Raw genomic sequence first — 17,755 nt, 5'->3', positions numbered from 1 at the left:
TTGTGGTCCAGTGCTTATCCTACAGCACCAGACCAGGGCTCAGCTTCAGAGCAGGCTTTGAATCTTTACAGGAACAAAAAGCCTCATCTTTCTCCCGCAGAGTTGGTAAATTCAAACTACTGAGCTTGCAGTTAGCAGCCCATTACACTACCAAGGTTCCTTCCTCAGTCACTATAAGTTGGAACTGACTTGATGGCAACAGGTTGGTGGTTTTGGATTATTTTGTGGCTTCTACCCATCATAGAGGAGCCCTGGTATGGCACTGTGGGTTAATGTGCTGGACTGCAAAGTTGGTTTGAACCACATGGTTGGCAATTCAATCTCACCGGCTGCTCCTTGGAAACCCTATACAGGGTCACTATGAGTCCCAACTGATTCGATAGCACACCAACAACAACCATTAAGTGTGGCACCATAGGATAAGCACTGGATTGTGAACCACAAGGTCAGCATTTCAAACCCACCAGCTGCTCTTCAGAAATCCCGTACAGGGTTGCTGTTAGTCAGAATCCACTCAGCAGCACTTAACAACAACAACACCCATTAGGCACCTGTTGTCGCTGCTGCTGTGGGAAGGTACCATGGAGTCGGTTCCAAATCATACCAATCCTGTATAGGCTTTCCAGGGTGTTAACCACTGACCGTGGACTTAACATCCAGTGCTTGTCCTATAGCACCCTGCCCTACGGTATTGTCAATTGCTCTATATGCATGTGGAAGCTATACAACATATAAGGAAGACTAAAGAACAATTGATGCCTGTGAATTATGGTGTTGGTGATGAATATTGAACATATCACAGACTATCAAAAGAACTAAGAAATCTGTGTTGGAAGAAATGTAGCTAGAATGCTCCTTAGAAGCAAGGCTGGAGAGATGTCATCTCACAGTTTGGGCATGTTATCAGGAAGAACCAGTTCCTAGAGAAAGACATCATGCTTGGTAAAGGAGAAAAAAACAAACCTAACCCAGTGCCGCCACCAAGTCTATTCCAACTCATAGTGAGTCTGTATAGGATTTCTGAGGCTGTGTATCTTTTTTTAATTTTATTTTTCTGCTTGTAAGCCAGTCACTTCTTGCCCTTGTAGCCCCTCCCCCCCATTTTGGGTAGCCAATGTCCAAGTTGCCCATCCCTGTCTACTCTGTGTATGGAGGGGGTGGGAATGATCCTTGCTGTAAAGATTTGTTCCCTCTTTTGAGCTACTGCATCCATAGGTGTAGGTCAAGTTCATCAAATTGTATCAGATTACTCTTTTTTCCTCTTCTTTCTTCTTCTAGTCGAGTTCTAGTCATCCGGCCATGAAAGCCAGGTCAAGTGGGTATTATCTGCAAGTGTGGGTGTTCTTGTGCATATCTCCTCACTTCTTATCAGCTGGATGCTTCACTCTCCACTCTAGTCCTCTGTGGCTATGTCACTGAGTCTGGGTCCAAGAGTCCCCAGGCCTTGCCATACTGCTGGCCAACCAGGTCTCCACCCGGGTTCACAGGAGTCTATTGAATGTGGTCAGACTTAGCTCACAACTTCATTGCTGGTTTTCCTTGCTTCCCCTTATTGGTGACCAACGTGTTCACCAGTCAGATTCATCTCATTGGGGGTCAGTGAAAAGGAGGAAGACCCTCAGTGAGATGGATTGACACAGTGGCTGTAACAGTGGGCTCAGACGTAGCCACCATGGTGAGACTGGTGCCGGATGAGACAGGGTTTCATTCTGTTGTGCATGGGGTCACAATGAGTCAGAAAACAATAGCAAGTGGTGTGTTGGAGCCAGAACCGACTGATTCACAAGAGGTGTGGGATGAGAATTACGTTTTCTTTCCTCTCCTAGCCTAGTCCCCATCCTCATTTTCTCTATCTGTAAAATGGGTGCCTTGGACTGGATGAACTCAGACCCTCTCAGACTAAACACTCAGAAGACCCAGAGACTGTGTTCCCACTCTCTCTGTAGATGCACTTGTCAGAAAGGTTACGTGGGAGACGGTGTGATGTGCTATGGGAACATTATGGAGCGGCTCAGAGATTTAAACACCGAACCCAGAGGGAAATGGCAAGGAAGACTGACCTCTTTCATCTCACTTCTGGGTATGTAGCTAGGGGTGTAGCTCCTTATAACCTAGACAAGGACTGCCCTTGTTCAGGCAAGGGTATCTGCAAGATACAATCATCCAAAGGGGTGGGCAGTTCTGGGGATTAGCCATTCTAGGGTGGTGCCATAGGGTTGGGACAGGAAAGGGCAGGCAGCTGTTTCCATGGAGATAAGAAGCAGTTAACACCAAGAGATCCAACAAAACAGAGAGCAGAGAGCTAAGAGTAAGGTCTTGGGATCACCATAGATGAATGGGTCTGTCACACCAACAGGGGCACAGGGGGAGCTACTTGGTGTTATGGGTCCCCAGATGTGGACAAAGGTTGGCAGGTACTGCTGAAGTAGGGAGTGACTAAGACCCTGAGACAATACCCATCCTCAATGACCATCTCACACATTGCCAGATGTTGAGCATCCTTAGCTCCCAGCTACTAACTGCCTATAGTGACACATCTCCCTAGACATCTCCCTAGACAGTGAGACAGCCTAAACATACTTACATGTCCCCTAATGCCCTCTAGGGCTCATTATCCCACATGGCCTTGAGGAGGAACCATCATAGCTGGTCACAGCATTGGGCAAGACATTGAATAAAACTCGGATTGGGCCAATCAACAGAAAATAAAATACAGACTTTACCAAACAGCAGAAGGCTGAAATATGAGCATCTAGATTTTACTAGCCATCAACAATGATTTCCCAGAAAGATCAAAGAGAGAGAAGTAAATGTCAGCCATGGTTCAATGCTGTGTTTGCCCATAAATCTTACCATACATCCTGTGTAAATGTCCTGCTCTTTCCAAGTGTCCTATGAAGACTCAGGCATTGCTGACCATCTAAGAGCTGTTAGAATATCAAGTGGGAGCAAACAGGAGTGACGAGTGTCCTTAGCAGACTGGGCCTCAAACGTTCCCCTGGTGGACATATCTGTCGCCTCTCCTGTGTGCTGGTACTTTCTGCCTATCTCAGGAAAGCACAGACCACATTCTGCTTTACAAGCTCCCCAGAGGTGATGGCAGCCGGACCAGCAACATATATGGAGGGTCCAGTACAAAATCAGAGTGTAGCACCCATTGTTCAAACATTACCGCGCATTTCAAGAGGGCAATAGCAGAGCAGTAAACCATGCCGGGTTCCTTCTATGCCAGTCATTGGTGGAAACATGGGCTGCTTCTGTGTGGCAATGGTGACAGCTCAAAATTGGGCGCAGGACCTCCTGGGATTGTCACAGGGTTTTGTCATGCGTCTCTCACAGAAGCTCAAATCCCAAGATTTCCCCAGAGCTAAAGAGAGGACTCCTGGTGTGGCACTACTGGATAATGCACTGGCAAGCAAGGTCGGTTTGAACCTCAAGGTCGGAGGTTCAAGTTCACCAGCTGCTCCTCAGAAACCCTATACAGGGTCACTATAAGTCAGAACTGACTCAACAGCACTTAACAACAACAAAAAAGCCATGACTGCAGGGAGAATCCCACAGGGTTACCTGGAACATATTTGGGCAACATGAGTCCTTATAGTCTTAGTTCCCCAAAATAAAAAATGCTTCTGCGTGCCTATTAAAACAGAAAGGCTCTTGGTTTACTCTATACATACATTTGATGTTTTTCTTTGTGTATTTCAATACCTAAGATAAAGCTTATTCCTGGCCATTAAGTAACCTGGGACCATTCACTGTGCTGTTACCAACAGACAAAGGACTGAAAGGACTCAATGTAAGTATTTAAACGATTACATTGTACATACAAGGGCAGCCACACCAAACGGCTAATGTAATAAACCTTACAGAAAGTATACAAACCCTAACTGTACAACTCAATGAATTTGCACAAAGTGAACATATCTGTGTGTCCAGCAAGACTATTACCAGCACCCTGTAACTTCCTGTGCCCTCTGCCAGTCATCACCCTATCCAATGATAGGGATTAAGGGTGTTGAACAAATAATCAGGTTATAAATATGATTTACTGAATGCAAACCCGTCACTCTCTATAGGAAGAATCAAATGAACATAAAGTATGTTTCTTTACATTGTCATAAATGGTAATAGTTACAGGTGAAACTAGAAGAAAATTTTAGTCTCTCAAAAAAAAATTTTTTAATGTGTCTTTAGGTCAACATGAGCAGCTGTGGTTTGAGATAATGTCATTCAGGGGCATGAAGAATCCCAGTGCCTGGTGTCTTACTACCATGATATCAATGGAATTGATATTTGGTTTAACAGAACTGATAGACTTATTGGTATGCATTAGATTGATTTACCTTAATCCAAGATATTTTGTGGTGATCATTTTTACTGCTTTGACCAAAAACCCAGTAAGTTCTAGACTCTCTCACTCTAATATACCACCTCTGTTAATCGAGCTGAGATGTATCTGTCATTAATATTCAGAAATATCTTCACAGCTTTTCTACTGAGGAAGAGAACTAGCAAATATTGAATGTCTCTGAGCTAGGTCCTTTGTGTATGGTCTCTTGTTTAATACATAGGTTAAGTTTAAGCTTCCACAGTCCCTGCATGGTGCAAACTGTTAATCTACTCAGCTACTAACCAAAACATTGACGATTCGAGATTACCCAGAGGTGAGTCAGAAGAAAGGCCTGGTGATCTTCTAAAACATGAGCCTTTGAAGATCCTAAAGAGCATATGTCTACTCTGACACATACAGGATCACTGTGCATTGGAATTGACTTCATGACAACTGTTTTTTGTTTTATTTTCAAGTTTGATGCTGTTCAATGCCATCACCAAGTTGATTCCAACTCATAGGGACCCCATGTGACAGAGTGAAACTGTCCCATAGGTTTGGGCTGTGATAATTAAGGAAGCGATTACTAGTCTTTCTACTGCATAGATGCTGGGTACATTTGAACCACCAACTTTTCAGTAAGCAGCCAACCTCTTAACCATTACACTGCCAATGCTTCTTTTTAAAAATTTTACAGAGTTAATAAAAGAAGTATCTGCTGATTTTATTCACTGTATAATAGTGACAAAATTTAGCTTTGGTCCAAATGGATTTTTTTTTTTCTCTTTACTATTCAAAATCACCATCATCAGTCCAATCCTTTTTCACATAATGGCATATTTATTCCCATCTGCCCCTTGGGTTCAAGATCGATTCTTTGGTGCCTGCTGCCTCCGCCCTTTTCAATACCGCGACAGTTCAGCCAGATATTGACAGCAGACTGTGCATCTCTCCAGCTCTTCACATCGCCACTCCTTTAAAGCCTGGACCAGGGTACCGATCTCTGGGAAACCCATCTACATTGAAAAGAGTTCAAATCCCAGATAGTGTGCACTGGCTTTGATGACTTTGATGCTAAACATAGCATACTGTGAATCACATACTTCACCTTCTCCTTCAAACAATAGCCTGCTATCTTTTCTTAGGTCAAACAGCTTTTGACGAATAATGAGGCTGCTCGGTACTTTGTGAAACTGCACATCATTGCTGGGCAGATGAGCACAGAGCATTTGAATTCCACAGACACCTTTTATACCTTGACGGGAAAGTCCGGGGAAATCTTCAATGGTGATAAGGTAGGAATTTCTCTGAGTTTCACTTCAGTAACTAAACTGTTGACTAAGTCAATGCCCCTTGACTTTTTTCTCTTTGTATTTGGGGCTTATGGAAGTTTTCAGAAACTTCTCACCTTATTCCTTATTTGTCAAAGCACGTTTCCTTTGTAGGAAGAAGCTGAAAGCAACAAAAGTCAGTGTCAGGAAGGAAGGGGTAGATTGTTTGGCAGTGTTTGGGTTGGGCCTGGGTCTGAATTTGTTTTCAAGGCAACCATCATTCATCTGCCAGCAGGAAGGAGAAACTTTGCTGTAACCTTGTTTCCTGGAAGCATCAGCATAAAGCCAGATAGGTTGTTTTTTGGTTTTTTTGTTTTGGTTTTTTTGTTTTTTTGTTTTTTTTTTAAACAAAAGGAAATTGTTTATTCTAGATTGCTTTAGATGGGTTTATCCATCCTCTCCAACTTAACCATCCATCTCTCTTCATGCCATTAGTTCTGTTTTGTTCGTTTCCAAATAAAACTCCCCTCCTGCCATTCACAACTAACTTTTCCTATGATTTTACTCCCATTACTGAGCTGGGGGCAAGGGATCCATCAACAGATGTGCTGTCGGGGTTATGACCATTGCATTTCACCAGCTAGCAATAGCTGCTCCAACTGTGGCATGCTCATTTTGTGCAAGGCCCTGGGAGAAACTTGTGCTTTTGTTGCATAAGGTTCACAACGATTATCCATGGGTTTGAATTTATGGCTGGCCCACTCCAGAGAGCTTCTCATAGTGTCCCACGCCAGAGCAAACTTAGCCCCAAATCACTGCCTGGCCTCCTTGCCCGCAGGTCATGGGCACTGAAATGGGCTGCACAGTGGAAAAAGAAGGCAGCTTTATCATTCTTCCAGTTGTTCCCATGGAAAACTGAGAGGTCATTGATCTGCCTGACTCCAAAGGCTGCATCATTAACCAGCATGTTGTAATGTGTGCAGGAGGATGGATGGGTGGGTAGGTAGGTAGGTAGGTAGGTAGGTAGGTAGGTAGGTAGGTAGGTGGATGAATGGATAGAGTGATAGAGACAGGTGGATGATAGATAGATATGGACACATGGCCTTCTTCATCACAAGGACATATATTCATCCATTCACCAAATACTTACTAAATCTGAAACACATAGGCCCTGCAGTTGGAAGAAAGAATTCGTTTCAGCTATTAATTCAACCAGTACACACTCTATTATTTTTCTTCTCTGTACAAGACACTAAAGTAGGTGATGAATTTATAATAAATGGTCCAGTCTCATGGAGTTTGCAGTCCTTGTACTCCTTATAATGCCTTATCCACATTGAGCCTGTAGTAGTCATCACTGATCCCATTTTCTCTTAATAAAAGTCCTGTGTCATTAGACAAGCAGCTACCTTAATCCCCATTTCGGTTAAAAGACCCACCAAGATCTCACAGCCAATAATGGCGCAGCCCAAGGACTCAGGACTTCTGACTCCTCGTTTTAGTGCTCCTTCTGAGATACACTACATTAGCTTTCTTTTTTCTTGGTGTTTTAGGACAATCAACTTAAGGTCAAACTTTATGGAGGCAAAAAGAAGGTAAAAATTATACAGGGCAACATTATTGCTTCCAATGGGCTCATGCACATCATCGACAAAGCCATGGACAAGACGGACCCCACATTTGAAAGCAACACTGAGGTGGGTTGTTTCAGGTGAAAGCGATGCCAACCCAGAACCCAGATCCATCTGTCTTTGTGCCCTGGAGAGCCATATCCAAGAAGAAAACTTCTGCCATTGACATATGTACTTAGACCCCAAGCACATGGAAGATAGGATAATTCATATCTGCTTTCAGTGTAATTGTAGGTACATCTGCAGAGAGAAAGAAAGGCACAGAGTAGGCATAGGCACCTTGTTTCCTTTTGTGACCTCTCTTACGTATGCATCTGACAATTAAATCTAACAGCCAGTTGCCATGATGATGTATTCCTTATGCTTTATGCTTGACTCACTCTGATCTATATGATGCTGGCCAAAGATTACTTCAGAACATACAGGTCCAAATTACTATTTAAATAACCATAGTAAACATTTGTATAATGCACTGAAGCTTATCAGATCTTTTTATATCTATCTAAAAAGCTTTATGTGTAACTGTAGAGCTACAAGTATATACATATTTATACATACATTTTTACTAAATGAAATGCATTATTGTAATATATTCACATAAACTCTCACCTGCTTTTAAATGTCAGGGTTTCTATTTCCTAAGCCGCCTTATTTTTTACTGATTTTTACGTAAAATGTCTCTTTTTAGCAAACCATAATGACAATGCTACAACCAAGATTCAGCAAATTCAGATCTTTACTAGAGGTATGTACTTTCATGAATTTCTGAAAAATGTTATATGTCCAGTTCTTTGTGAAATTAGCAGAGGTGTCCATTCAAAATATTTGCTGGGGAATTGTTCCAAATAATTATCTAAAGTATGTTTCAATTTATATGAAATTTCATTTCTCAAACACAGGAAACCAACGTGGGACATGCCTTAGATGAGGATGGGATTGGTGGACCATACACCATTTTTGTTCCAAGTAATGAAGCATTAAATAACATGAAGGATGGCACTCTTGATTATCTCCTTTCTTCAGAGGTATAGTATCCTCATCTGATGACATTGTGTCCGCACCACTGCCTCCTTCTATGTCTTCACAGGCCTCTTCTAAAATAGGAACGGCAAATAATAGCACATGTATTACCACCAGTGTTCCCACAATCAAGGCAGATCAATCACAGCACTCTAGAACTAGGTCTTGATATAGCTTTAATTTCCTTCTCAGCAGTTTCCAGTAGCCTAAGACCAGTCACTCAGACCAGGCACAGAAAACAAAATCTTTTTGCAACCATACATCTCAATGGTTGGTTTATTTTGTCCTGGATGTTCTAGTATTTCTACATATTAAGACCAGCATTTTAAGTTCCCCTGAACTCTAAATCCACTTTCAGACTGATGCCTAGGTCATTTGGGGCCAGGCTTGGGTAAATTTAAAAAGGGATAAATGTTCTTTTAGATGCTTTTCAACACAACATTTTAGTTTTTTCTTTCTGTTGCCTTCATCTTCCTTCATAATACCAAAAACAAACCAAACTCACAGCCATCAAGTCTTTCACAACTCAGAGTGACCCTGTGTAGAGTCTCTGAGGCCGTAAATATTTACAGAAGCACAAAGTCTCCTCTTTCTCCTGTGGAGCAGCTGGGTTTGTTCTAGCAGCCCTGGGGCTCACAGTCCAGTGCTTATGCTACAGTGCCCCCAGAGCACCTGCCCTCCATGATAACCCATGGTGGCTTGCTCCATACGATACACACTGGACTGCCAACCACAAGGTCTGCAGTTCGAGCCCAGCTGGTCCACAGGAGAAAGATGAGGCTTTCCATTCCTGCAAAGGTTTTAAAAGCCTCAGAAACCCTATACAGAGTCTCTATAAGTCAGAACCATCTCGACAATACCTTACAATAACAATATAACATGCCTTCCAGTAGATCCTGACTCATAGCAACTCCTTTAGACAGAGTAGAACTGCCTCGGAGGATTTCCAAGGCTGTAAATCTTTCCAGAAGCAAACTGCCATGTCTTTCTCCCACAAAGCTGAAGAGAAGGAGGGCTAATTATGAGATGCTGTTGATGAGAAAGTCAAATGGTGACATTTTATGAAAGACCAAATGCTGTCTTCCAGGTCCCTGAAATCATGCCACCAGATTCTGGTGACAGTCACAACTATCTATAACCTCATACAGATCAATGTTGATTATACAGAATAGGGGGGAGGGCGGGTGCCCAAATGTTTTAGGGTGCTGATCCCCAAATGTTAGCTTAGGAACTTGTTGGTGGGTTTCAGAGCCTGGCCCCAAGCATTCTGACTTAGTGAAGAGTTTGGGGAGACATTGTCTTCTGGCTCAGGTAAGCTCAGGGATCACTGGTTCCAGAATCCTGAAACTTGCTGTTGCCTGTCTGGGTTAGGTGTTCACATACACACACATTCTTCTAGAATACATTCACGTGTCTACAAGGATATTTTGCTTTCAGAAAACGTTGGGAGATAAATCAGGAGATAATCTCTTTCACTGCAAACACATCTTCAACATATTAAAATATCTGGTCATTTCAAAAGCCAAAACTCCCAGTGTGTTTAATATAGGATTTTACATAGATACAGATACATAGCTCCCAGAGGACAATGTCCTGACCCTGTGGCCTAGGCACAGCCAGGATGGTGGCTGGCAGGCAGATATGTGTTTGTGAAGATAATGGCACAGAATTATAAGTTAAGACCATTTTAGAAAGTCTAGAATGTAGTCTTAGACATTCTGATGCAGGGAGACAGAAGAGTAGAGTGATCTTGTCCTTAGGCCTATGTCCTTAGGAGAAGTCCTGGTGTGGTGCTGTGGGTTAATGCACTGGACTACAAGGTCAGTTTGAACCACAAGGTTGGCACTTCAAGCTCACCAGTCACTCCTTGAAAACCCTATACAGGGTCTCTATGAGACTCTAAGTTGGAACCGACTCGACAGCACTTAACAACAACACATCCTGAGTTGGAGTCCTACTGTAGAGATAAGCACTGGACTCCAAGTTTGGTTTGAACTGCAAGGTCATCAGTTCAAATCCACAAGCTGCTTCTTGGAAACACTTTTCAGGGTTGCTATGAGTTGGAATCTAGTCAACAGCACTTAACAATAACAATGTCCTTAGTTATCTTCCTGACTTCAGGAATGTCTTTTAAAACTCTGCATTTTCACACATTGTTGTTGTTGTGTGCCGTGGAGTTGGTTCCAACTCATAGAGACCCTGTACAGGGTTTCCGAGGCTGTAAATCTTTACAGGAGCAGAAAGCCTCATCTTTCTCTCGTGGAACAGCTGGTAGTTTCAAACTGCTGACCTTGAGGTTCGCAGCCCAATTCATAACCACTACACTACCAGAGCTCAGTTCCTACATCCAATAAGGATTAAATGTTCTGTTAAAGGCAATATTTCACAACAGAGCGTCACAGAGAGTAGCTGTTTTGAGATGGAACATTTCTCACCTTACATCTCCCAATCCTGAGATTATGGATACTTTATTTTTTCTTAACAAAGTCTGAGGAGGCTCCCACAAGGAGGAGAGAATGTTGTGCTTTCTTCATTGGCTAAACAATCATTTTGGTTCCTTTGCAGGGTTCTCGGAAGCTTCTAGAACTCGTCAGATACCATATTGTCCCATTTACCCAGGTTGGTCCCACTGTTCCTGCCTTTGTTTTTCTATGTTTCCAGATATCGGGCTCATCTTAAATTCCAATATCTTTGTGCTAAGAAAAGTATGATGATTAAACTTTCTCTGTGGCTCTAGGGGAATCCTCAGCCTCGCATAATGAGTCTGTTATTGAAGGAATCTGCAAAGCCACAAGAACTGACATCAAAGCACTCGTTGTTGATTTCAGGATCTTGAGGGCTATTTTTTTCTGATAAAGACTAAAAAAAATCAAGGATCTGTTTGCTGTTCTACATGACCCTATCTATTTTCCTTTCAGCTCGAAGTGGCTGCTCTCATTTCAAGCCCTCACATCAGAAGCATGGCCAACCAGATCATACAGTTTAATGTGACCAACAATGTAAGTGAAAAATCATTCCTTGGATGTATTTTTGCTTTGATTATGACTACTCACCAAAGATATCCTACATGGCACTGTAGGATAAGCTCTGGACCACAAGGTCAGTTTGAACTGCAAGGTCAGCAGTTCAAACTCGCCAACCACTACTTAGAAACCCTATATAAGGTTGCTATGAGTCAGCCGCACTTAACAACAACAATACTAATGTACAGACAAAATCTTAATGCTTATTTAATTCATTTGTTAACTCTTGCAGCAAATATTTGCTGAGCAATTGCCTTGGAGAGTCTAAGCTAGATGCCAAAGAAAATGCAATAAAAAAGGTTGACGTCCCAGTAGGGAAAGTAGACTTGAAACAACTAAGAAGGTGAATGGTTAGATATTTAAAAACAATTTTAATAAAGGTCACCAACAAGACATTTAAGGGACTGTCGGTGGTTCAAGCTCACCAACTGCTCCTTGGAAACCCTATACAGGGTCACTATAGGTCAGAACAACTCGAGGGCACTTAACAACAACAACAAGAGCACATAACAGGGGCAGTCTGAGCTCATCAAAAGGTCTTGACATGTCCAGTGAGGAAGTGACGTTTGGGCCAAGCTTTGAAGGAGGCATGGGAAAGAACTTGGGCAGAGATGAGTGGAAAAGCATTCTAAGCAGAAGGAGAGCATGTGCAAGGGCCTTGAGGTAGGCGGGAACATGACTTATTTAAGAACTCAAAGACAAGGTTATTCAACAAAGGAAATACTGGGCCTGTAGTAACAGCAACAGTCTAATAGTATACAGCTTTATCTCCTGTAGATTCATTGATGACAATGATGACCACTCATCCTTCCAACAAATATCCATTGAGGGTCTACTATGTTCCAGGCACTGGTCTCGGTGCTAGAGATAGACCAATGAACAAATGGACAAAAGTCCCTGGTTGCATGGAACTTTTTAGTCTAGTAAACAGGGGGATAGACAATTAAAAGTTAAAGAAGTCAAAGGTATCATATGTTAAAGAGTGAGAAGTACTAAGGGAAAGCAATAAAGCCGTGAAGATGAGTAGAAAGTGTCAGGGCGAAGGCATAGGCTGACATTTAATATATAAAATGCCTAAGAACTCTTCACTAAGAAGAAAATGTCTGAGCAAAGATTATGTGTGACAGCCTGGAGAAAGGGCATTCTACCGGGAAGGAACAGCAAGGTCATTGTGGTTGGAATCAAGGGGAAAATGCTTGGTTCTCTGGATTGAATTGTGTCCCCCGCAAAATAAATTATGAAATTCCAGTAGAGATGTTAGGGGTTGATTGGTGATCTGCTGTGTCTCTCCTCTTCTTATAAGGAAGGACATCAGCCATACTGGATAAGAGCCCATCCCACTCCACTCTGACCTTATGTCAACTTTACTAATTATATCTGCAAAGACACTATTTCCAAACAAGGTCACACTCATGGGTACTGGGAGTAAGGCCTTGAACATACCTTGCAAAGTAACCTATAACACCTATACCTACAAATACGGCTTTGTTTTTCTTATATCTGGAAATAGAGGGTTATCTTTTGTTATGTTATTTCCAGTATAGGGTGGGTCCTAAACCTAATTACTTCTGAGTTATACAAAGTGCAGAAAATACACAGATACATTCAGAGGGACCATATGAAGACAGACACATATGACAAGTGCATATATAAAAGCCCAGGAACTTCAAGAATGCCAACTACTAGAAGCTGAAATAAACAAAGAAGGATCTTCCCCTAGAACCCTGAATTTGGACTTCTAATCTTTTGAACTGTAAGAAAAATGCATTTCTCTTCTTCATAGTCACCCATTTGTGGTATTTGTGTTAAAACAGCCCTAGGAAACTCTAGGGTCATATATGGCCAAAGAGGTCATGGTAAAGACCTAGGCTCTTACTTGAATTGAGGTAAGTAGCAATTAGAGAATTTTGAGCCATGGACTTAGCACAGGCATACATTTTCATCAGGTTACTCTGGTTGCAGCAAGGGAAGGTAACAAAGGCCAATGACAAGAAGACTGGCTGAGGTTACTGTAATTATCCAGAGAAAGGATTCTGACTCAGACTAATGTAGTCACAGGCAGGTAGTAGGAAGTAATTGAATGCTGAATATATTTTAAAGGTTGACCCAACTGAATTTACTGGAAGACTGAATATGGAATGGAGAGGAAACCAAGAGGGACTCCAGGGTTTTTTATTTGAGCAACCAGAGGAGTGGCTTTATCATTGGTTAAGATAAGGAATACTGCAGGTAGAACAAGTTTGGGGTGGGGGAAGTGGGGATAAGAATTTGTTCATTTTCTACTTCCTTCACTTGAACATAAATTAGAATTTGTTTGTGTTCACAGATAGATCCTTAGTTCGTAATTCAAAATCAATGTTTTAAATGAAATCCTCATTTCACTGCAGAGGAGAAAAACAATTTACCAAGGAGTACATAGCACTTATATTGTAGAGTTTGGAGAATTATATCTCTCCCCACACCCAGCATCTGGGAGGACATTTTCCTACAAGTCTCACTTCTTGTGAGAACATCCTGGCCTGATGTAATAGTTTCCTAGGATTGACACATCAAAGTACCATAAATTGGGTGGCTTAAGACAAGAGTGGACTCCTGATTTGGTGCTCATCGATAATCACTGAACTGCTAACCACAAGGTCGGCAGTTCAAACCCACCAGCTGATCTTTGGAACACCTGTACAGGGTCTCTGAGTAAGAACCAACTTGAGGGCACTTCATGACAACAAGACAACAGAAGTTTATTCTCTCTCAGTTCTAGAGGCTAAAGTTCCAAATTCAGGGAGTTGGGAGAGCCACACTCTCTCCAAAAGCTCTTGGGAAAGATTCTTCCTTTTTGAAGGCCATCTTCCCTTTGTGTCTCTCTTCTTCTTCTAAGGTTCCCAGTCATGCTAGATGAGAGTCCATCCTTCTCCAGTATGACCTCATGGCAACATAACTAATTACATCTGCAAAGATGCTGTTTCCAAACAAGGTCACATAGGTACTAGGAGTAAAGACTTGAACATACCTTTTTGGGAGAACAAAAATCAAGCCATAATACCAAGTCAAGAATTCATATCACAGTCGTATGTCCCTGTCAATCAAATTCTTCTCAGAGCAGCTCTCGCCCAATTAAGTGAAGTGAGTCATTTAGTGAGGTCACTGCCACTCAGACCCACCTGGTACTCCTGCAATACCAAGTGGAAAATGCCATGCTTCTTTGCAGGGACAGATTCTTGCGAATGGTGTGACCATCGAAGAAACTGAGGTCGCTGCCAAAAATGGCCGAATTTACACCCTGACTGGAGTCCTCATCCCTCCTTCTATCATCCCAATCCTGCCTCACCGATGTGATGAAACCAAGAGAGAACTGAAATTGGTAAGAAGACCAGGAAATAAACAAGCAGCCAGTCCCTCATTGCCAACAACGCTCCAGTCCCCAGAGCTCTGGCGAGCTGTAACCACTGGTACCTTGTACCTTAGGGGTTTCTGTTTTCATGAAGAGACAGGTGGGCTTGTGATCATATTCTCCAAGTTCTGTGGAGAATTTCCACAGGGTTCCAGGACCAGATGGAGGTCGCCCTCCCCCATGGGACTCAGGGTCAGCCTCTTCCTTACCATGATCCCTGTCACCTGGGACCACCTGCTCCAGGCCTCCAGTTTTTCTTCTCTCTAAAAGGGACTTTCAGTAGAGTTTCTTTCTCTCAGGTAGATGATATATATGGCCAGCTGATAACAAGCTTTCCATAGTTCTTTTCAAATACCAAATTTTCTTTTTTCCTAGGAGACTGTGTACCCTCTAATGGCCTTTTCTATTTCCATAGCAACTTCGTGGCTCTGCCAGCTTTTATCAGCATGCCCCAAATGTCAGCCTTGCTGTACGTGCTTGGTTCCCAGGAAAATCATAACCTTACAGTTGTAGCAATAATAGATCTGGGCCTTTCTTTTCAAGACACATCAATAATATCTTCATTGTTCTCACAATATAGTTAGAACATGGACATTGAACAAGGAATTAAAAACACAAAAACAACAAAAAACACCTCATTGCTGTCCAGAGGAGTCCTGGTGTGGTGTTCTAAGATAAAGACTCTACCACAGCATTGGTTTAAACCACAGATGGGTGGTTCAGACTCACCATCTGCTCCTCAGAAACCCTATACAGGGTCGCTATGAGTTAGAACCAACTCCATGACACTTAACAACAGCAATAACAGTCTTCACAGAAGCGGATCACGAGGTTGTTCTTCTGCAGTCACTGTGTGGGTTTGAACCACCAACCCTGTAGGTTGCACCACAGAGATATTTGGACAAGAAATGATGATCCCCTTTGATTTACTTTATTTTTTTTTCCAATTGATGTCAGAGGAATTCTAAATAGTTTTATCTTTTTCATGATTTCTTTTTTTTTTTTCTTTTTAACTGCCTTTCCCATCAAGTTAGCACATGTTTACCCTCTGGCCAGTGAATAATTCTCCCTTCCTTCCTACCCAAGGTAGCCATCAGAGAATTTTTTTTAGCATGAAAACCTTTTTCTTGGCTTCTTACAATAGTGATCTCACACAATATTTGTCCTTCTATGACTGTCTAATTTCACTCAGAATACTGTTTTCCAGACTCATCCATGTCATGAGGTATTTCACAGATTCATCACTATTCTTCAGCACTGAAGAGTTGCATTGTTTGTATTTACCAAAGTTGTGTAACCTTTCTTCTGTTAAAATGGACATTTAGACTGTCTCCATCTTTTGCTTGTGAATAGTGCTGCACTGGACATGGTTGTGCATGTGTCTATTCATGTCACAACTCTTGATCTCTTGAGTAGAGGGACTGCTGGGTCATATAGTATTTCTAGTTTCATGTTTCTGAGAAAGCGCCATACTGTTTTCCATAGTGCTTGCACCATTTTACAGTTCCACCCGCCGCATAACGGGGGCCTCATCTCCACACCCTCACGAGCATTTGTTGTTTTCTGTGTCTTTAAACTTTGCTATTAATGTTGAGATAAAATCAGGTCTCATGGTTGTTTTCATTTGCACCTCTAATGGCTAATGAGCTCTGGTATGGCATTGTAGGATAAACACAAGACTACTAACCACAAGGTTGGCAGGTCAAACCTGCCAGCTGTTCCTGGGAAACCCTATACAGGGTCGCTAAGTTGGAACCAACTCAACGGCACTTAACAGTAGCTAATAATTACGAAAATTTCTTCATATGTTTGTTGGTTGTCTGAATGTCTCCTTTGATGAAGTGTCTATTCATGTCTTCTGCCCGTTTTTAAATTGGATTATTTATCTTGCTCTTGTTGAGGTGTTGAAGTGTTCTGTAAATTTTAGACAGTAGCCCCTTGTCTGATATGTTATTGCCAAACATTTTTTCCCAGTCTGTGGGCTCTCTTTTAACTCTTTTGGTGAAATACTTTGATGCACATAAGTGTCTAATTTTTAGGAGTTCCTAGTCATCTGTTTTGTCTTCTGCTGTTTGTGTGTTTTCAGTTATGATTCATAGTGTATGTATGCCATATAGCTGAACCTTTCAGTTTGTCCCTATTTTTTCATTGATAACCTTTATAGTTCTAGGTTTTACATCTAGGTATTTAATCCATGTTGAGTTTGGTTTTGTATACAGTGTGAGATACAGGGCTTGTTTCATTCTTCTTATTTGCAAATAGATTTCTAGTTTTGCTAGCGTCATTTGTTGAAGAGACTATCTCTTTTTTTAATATGTTTTGGCTCTTTGTCAAAGATAACTGAGCACAAGTGGATGGATTTACTTCTGGGTTTTCAATTCTGTTCAATTCTGAATTTTTTCAATTCCATTAATCTATGTGTCTTTCCTTGTACCAGCACCAGGCTGTTTTGATTACTGTGACTCTGTAGTAGTACATTTTGAGATCCGGAAGTGAGAGGTCTCCTGTTTTGTTCTTTTTCAGTAATACTTTGCATATCTATGGTCTCTTTCCATTCCATAAAAAATTAGTAATTTGTTTTTCCATTTCTTTAAAGAATGTTGAAATCTGGATAGGGATTGCATTATATCTGTAAATTGAGTAGTATTGACATTTTCACAATGTTAAGTCTTTCTATCCATGAGCATTATATATTTTTCCATTTTTGTAGGTCTCTTTTGGTTACTTGTAGCAGTATTTTGTAGTTTTCTTTGTATAGGTCTTTTGTTTCTCTGGTTAAATTAACTCCTAATTTGTATTTCGTCTTTGGGGTGGTCATTATAAATGGTATTGTTTTCCTGATTTTTTTTTTTCAGAACTGTCTTTATTAGTATAAAGGAAACCAACTGATTTTTGCTTGTTGATCTTGTGCCCCATCACTTTGCTGAATCTTTCAATGAGTTCCAATAATTTTCTTGGTTAATATTTGTGGTTTTCTATGTTTAGGATCGTATCATCTGCAAATAGAATTATACTTCTGCTTTGTCAATGTGGATACCTTTCATTTCCCTTTCTTGCCTTATAGCTCTAAGACTTATTGCACAGTATTGAAT

General features: G+C 41.5%; 1 protein-coding gene across 1 annotated transcript in view; it reads left to right on the top strand.

Moving 5' to 3' along the window:
- The window catches only part of STAB2 (stabilin 2), a 241,210-nt gene that overhangs the window by 60,927 nt on the left and 162,528 nt on the right, over positions 1-17,755 (top strand). Inside the window, 9 exon segments of the mRNA XM_006871122.1 lie at positions 1,947-2,080; positions 3,714-3,796; positions 5,476-5,625; positions 7,155-7,298; positions 7,921-7,977; positions 8,132-8,257; positions 10,818-10,871; positions 11,171-11,251; positions 14,481-14,633. Coding sequence (XP_006871184.1) covers positions 1,947-2,080; positions 3,714-3,796; positions 5,476-5,625; positions 7,155-7,298; positions 7,921-7,977; positions 8,132-8,257; positions 10,818-10,871; positions 11,171-11,251; positions 14,481-14,633 — 982 coding nt within the window.

Source organism: Chrysochloris asiatica, unplaced genomic scaffold (genome assembly GCF_000296735.1).
Source record: "Chrysochloris asiatica unplaced genomic scaffold, ChrAsi1.0 scaffold00160, whole genome shotgun sequence".
Lineage (NCBI taxonomy): Eukaryota > Metazoa > Chordata > Mammalia > Afrosoricida > Chrysochloridae > Chrysochloris > Chrysochloris asiatica.
This window is presented reverse-complemented; position numbering and strand designations above follow the sequence as displayed.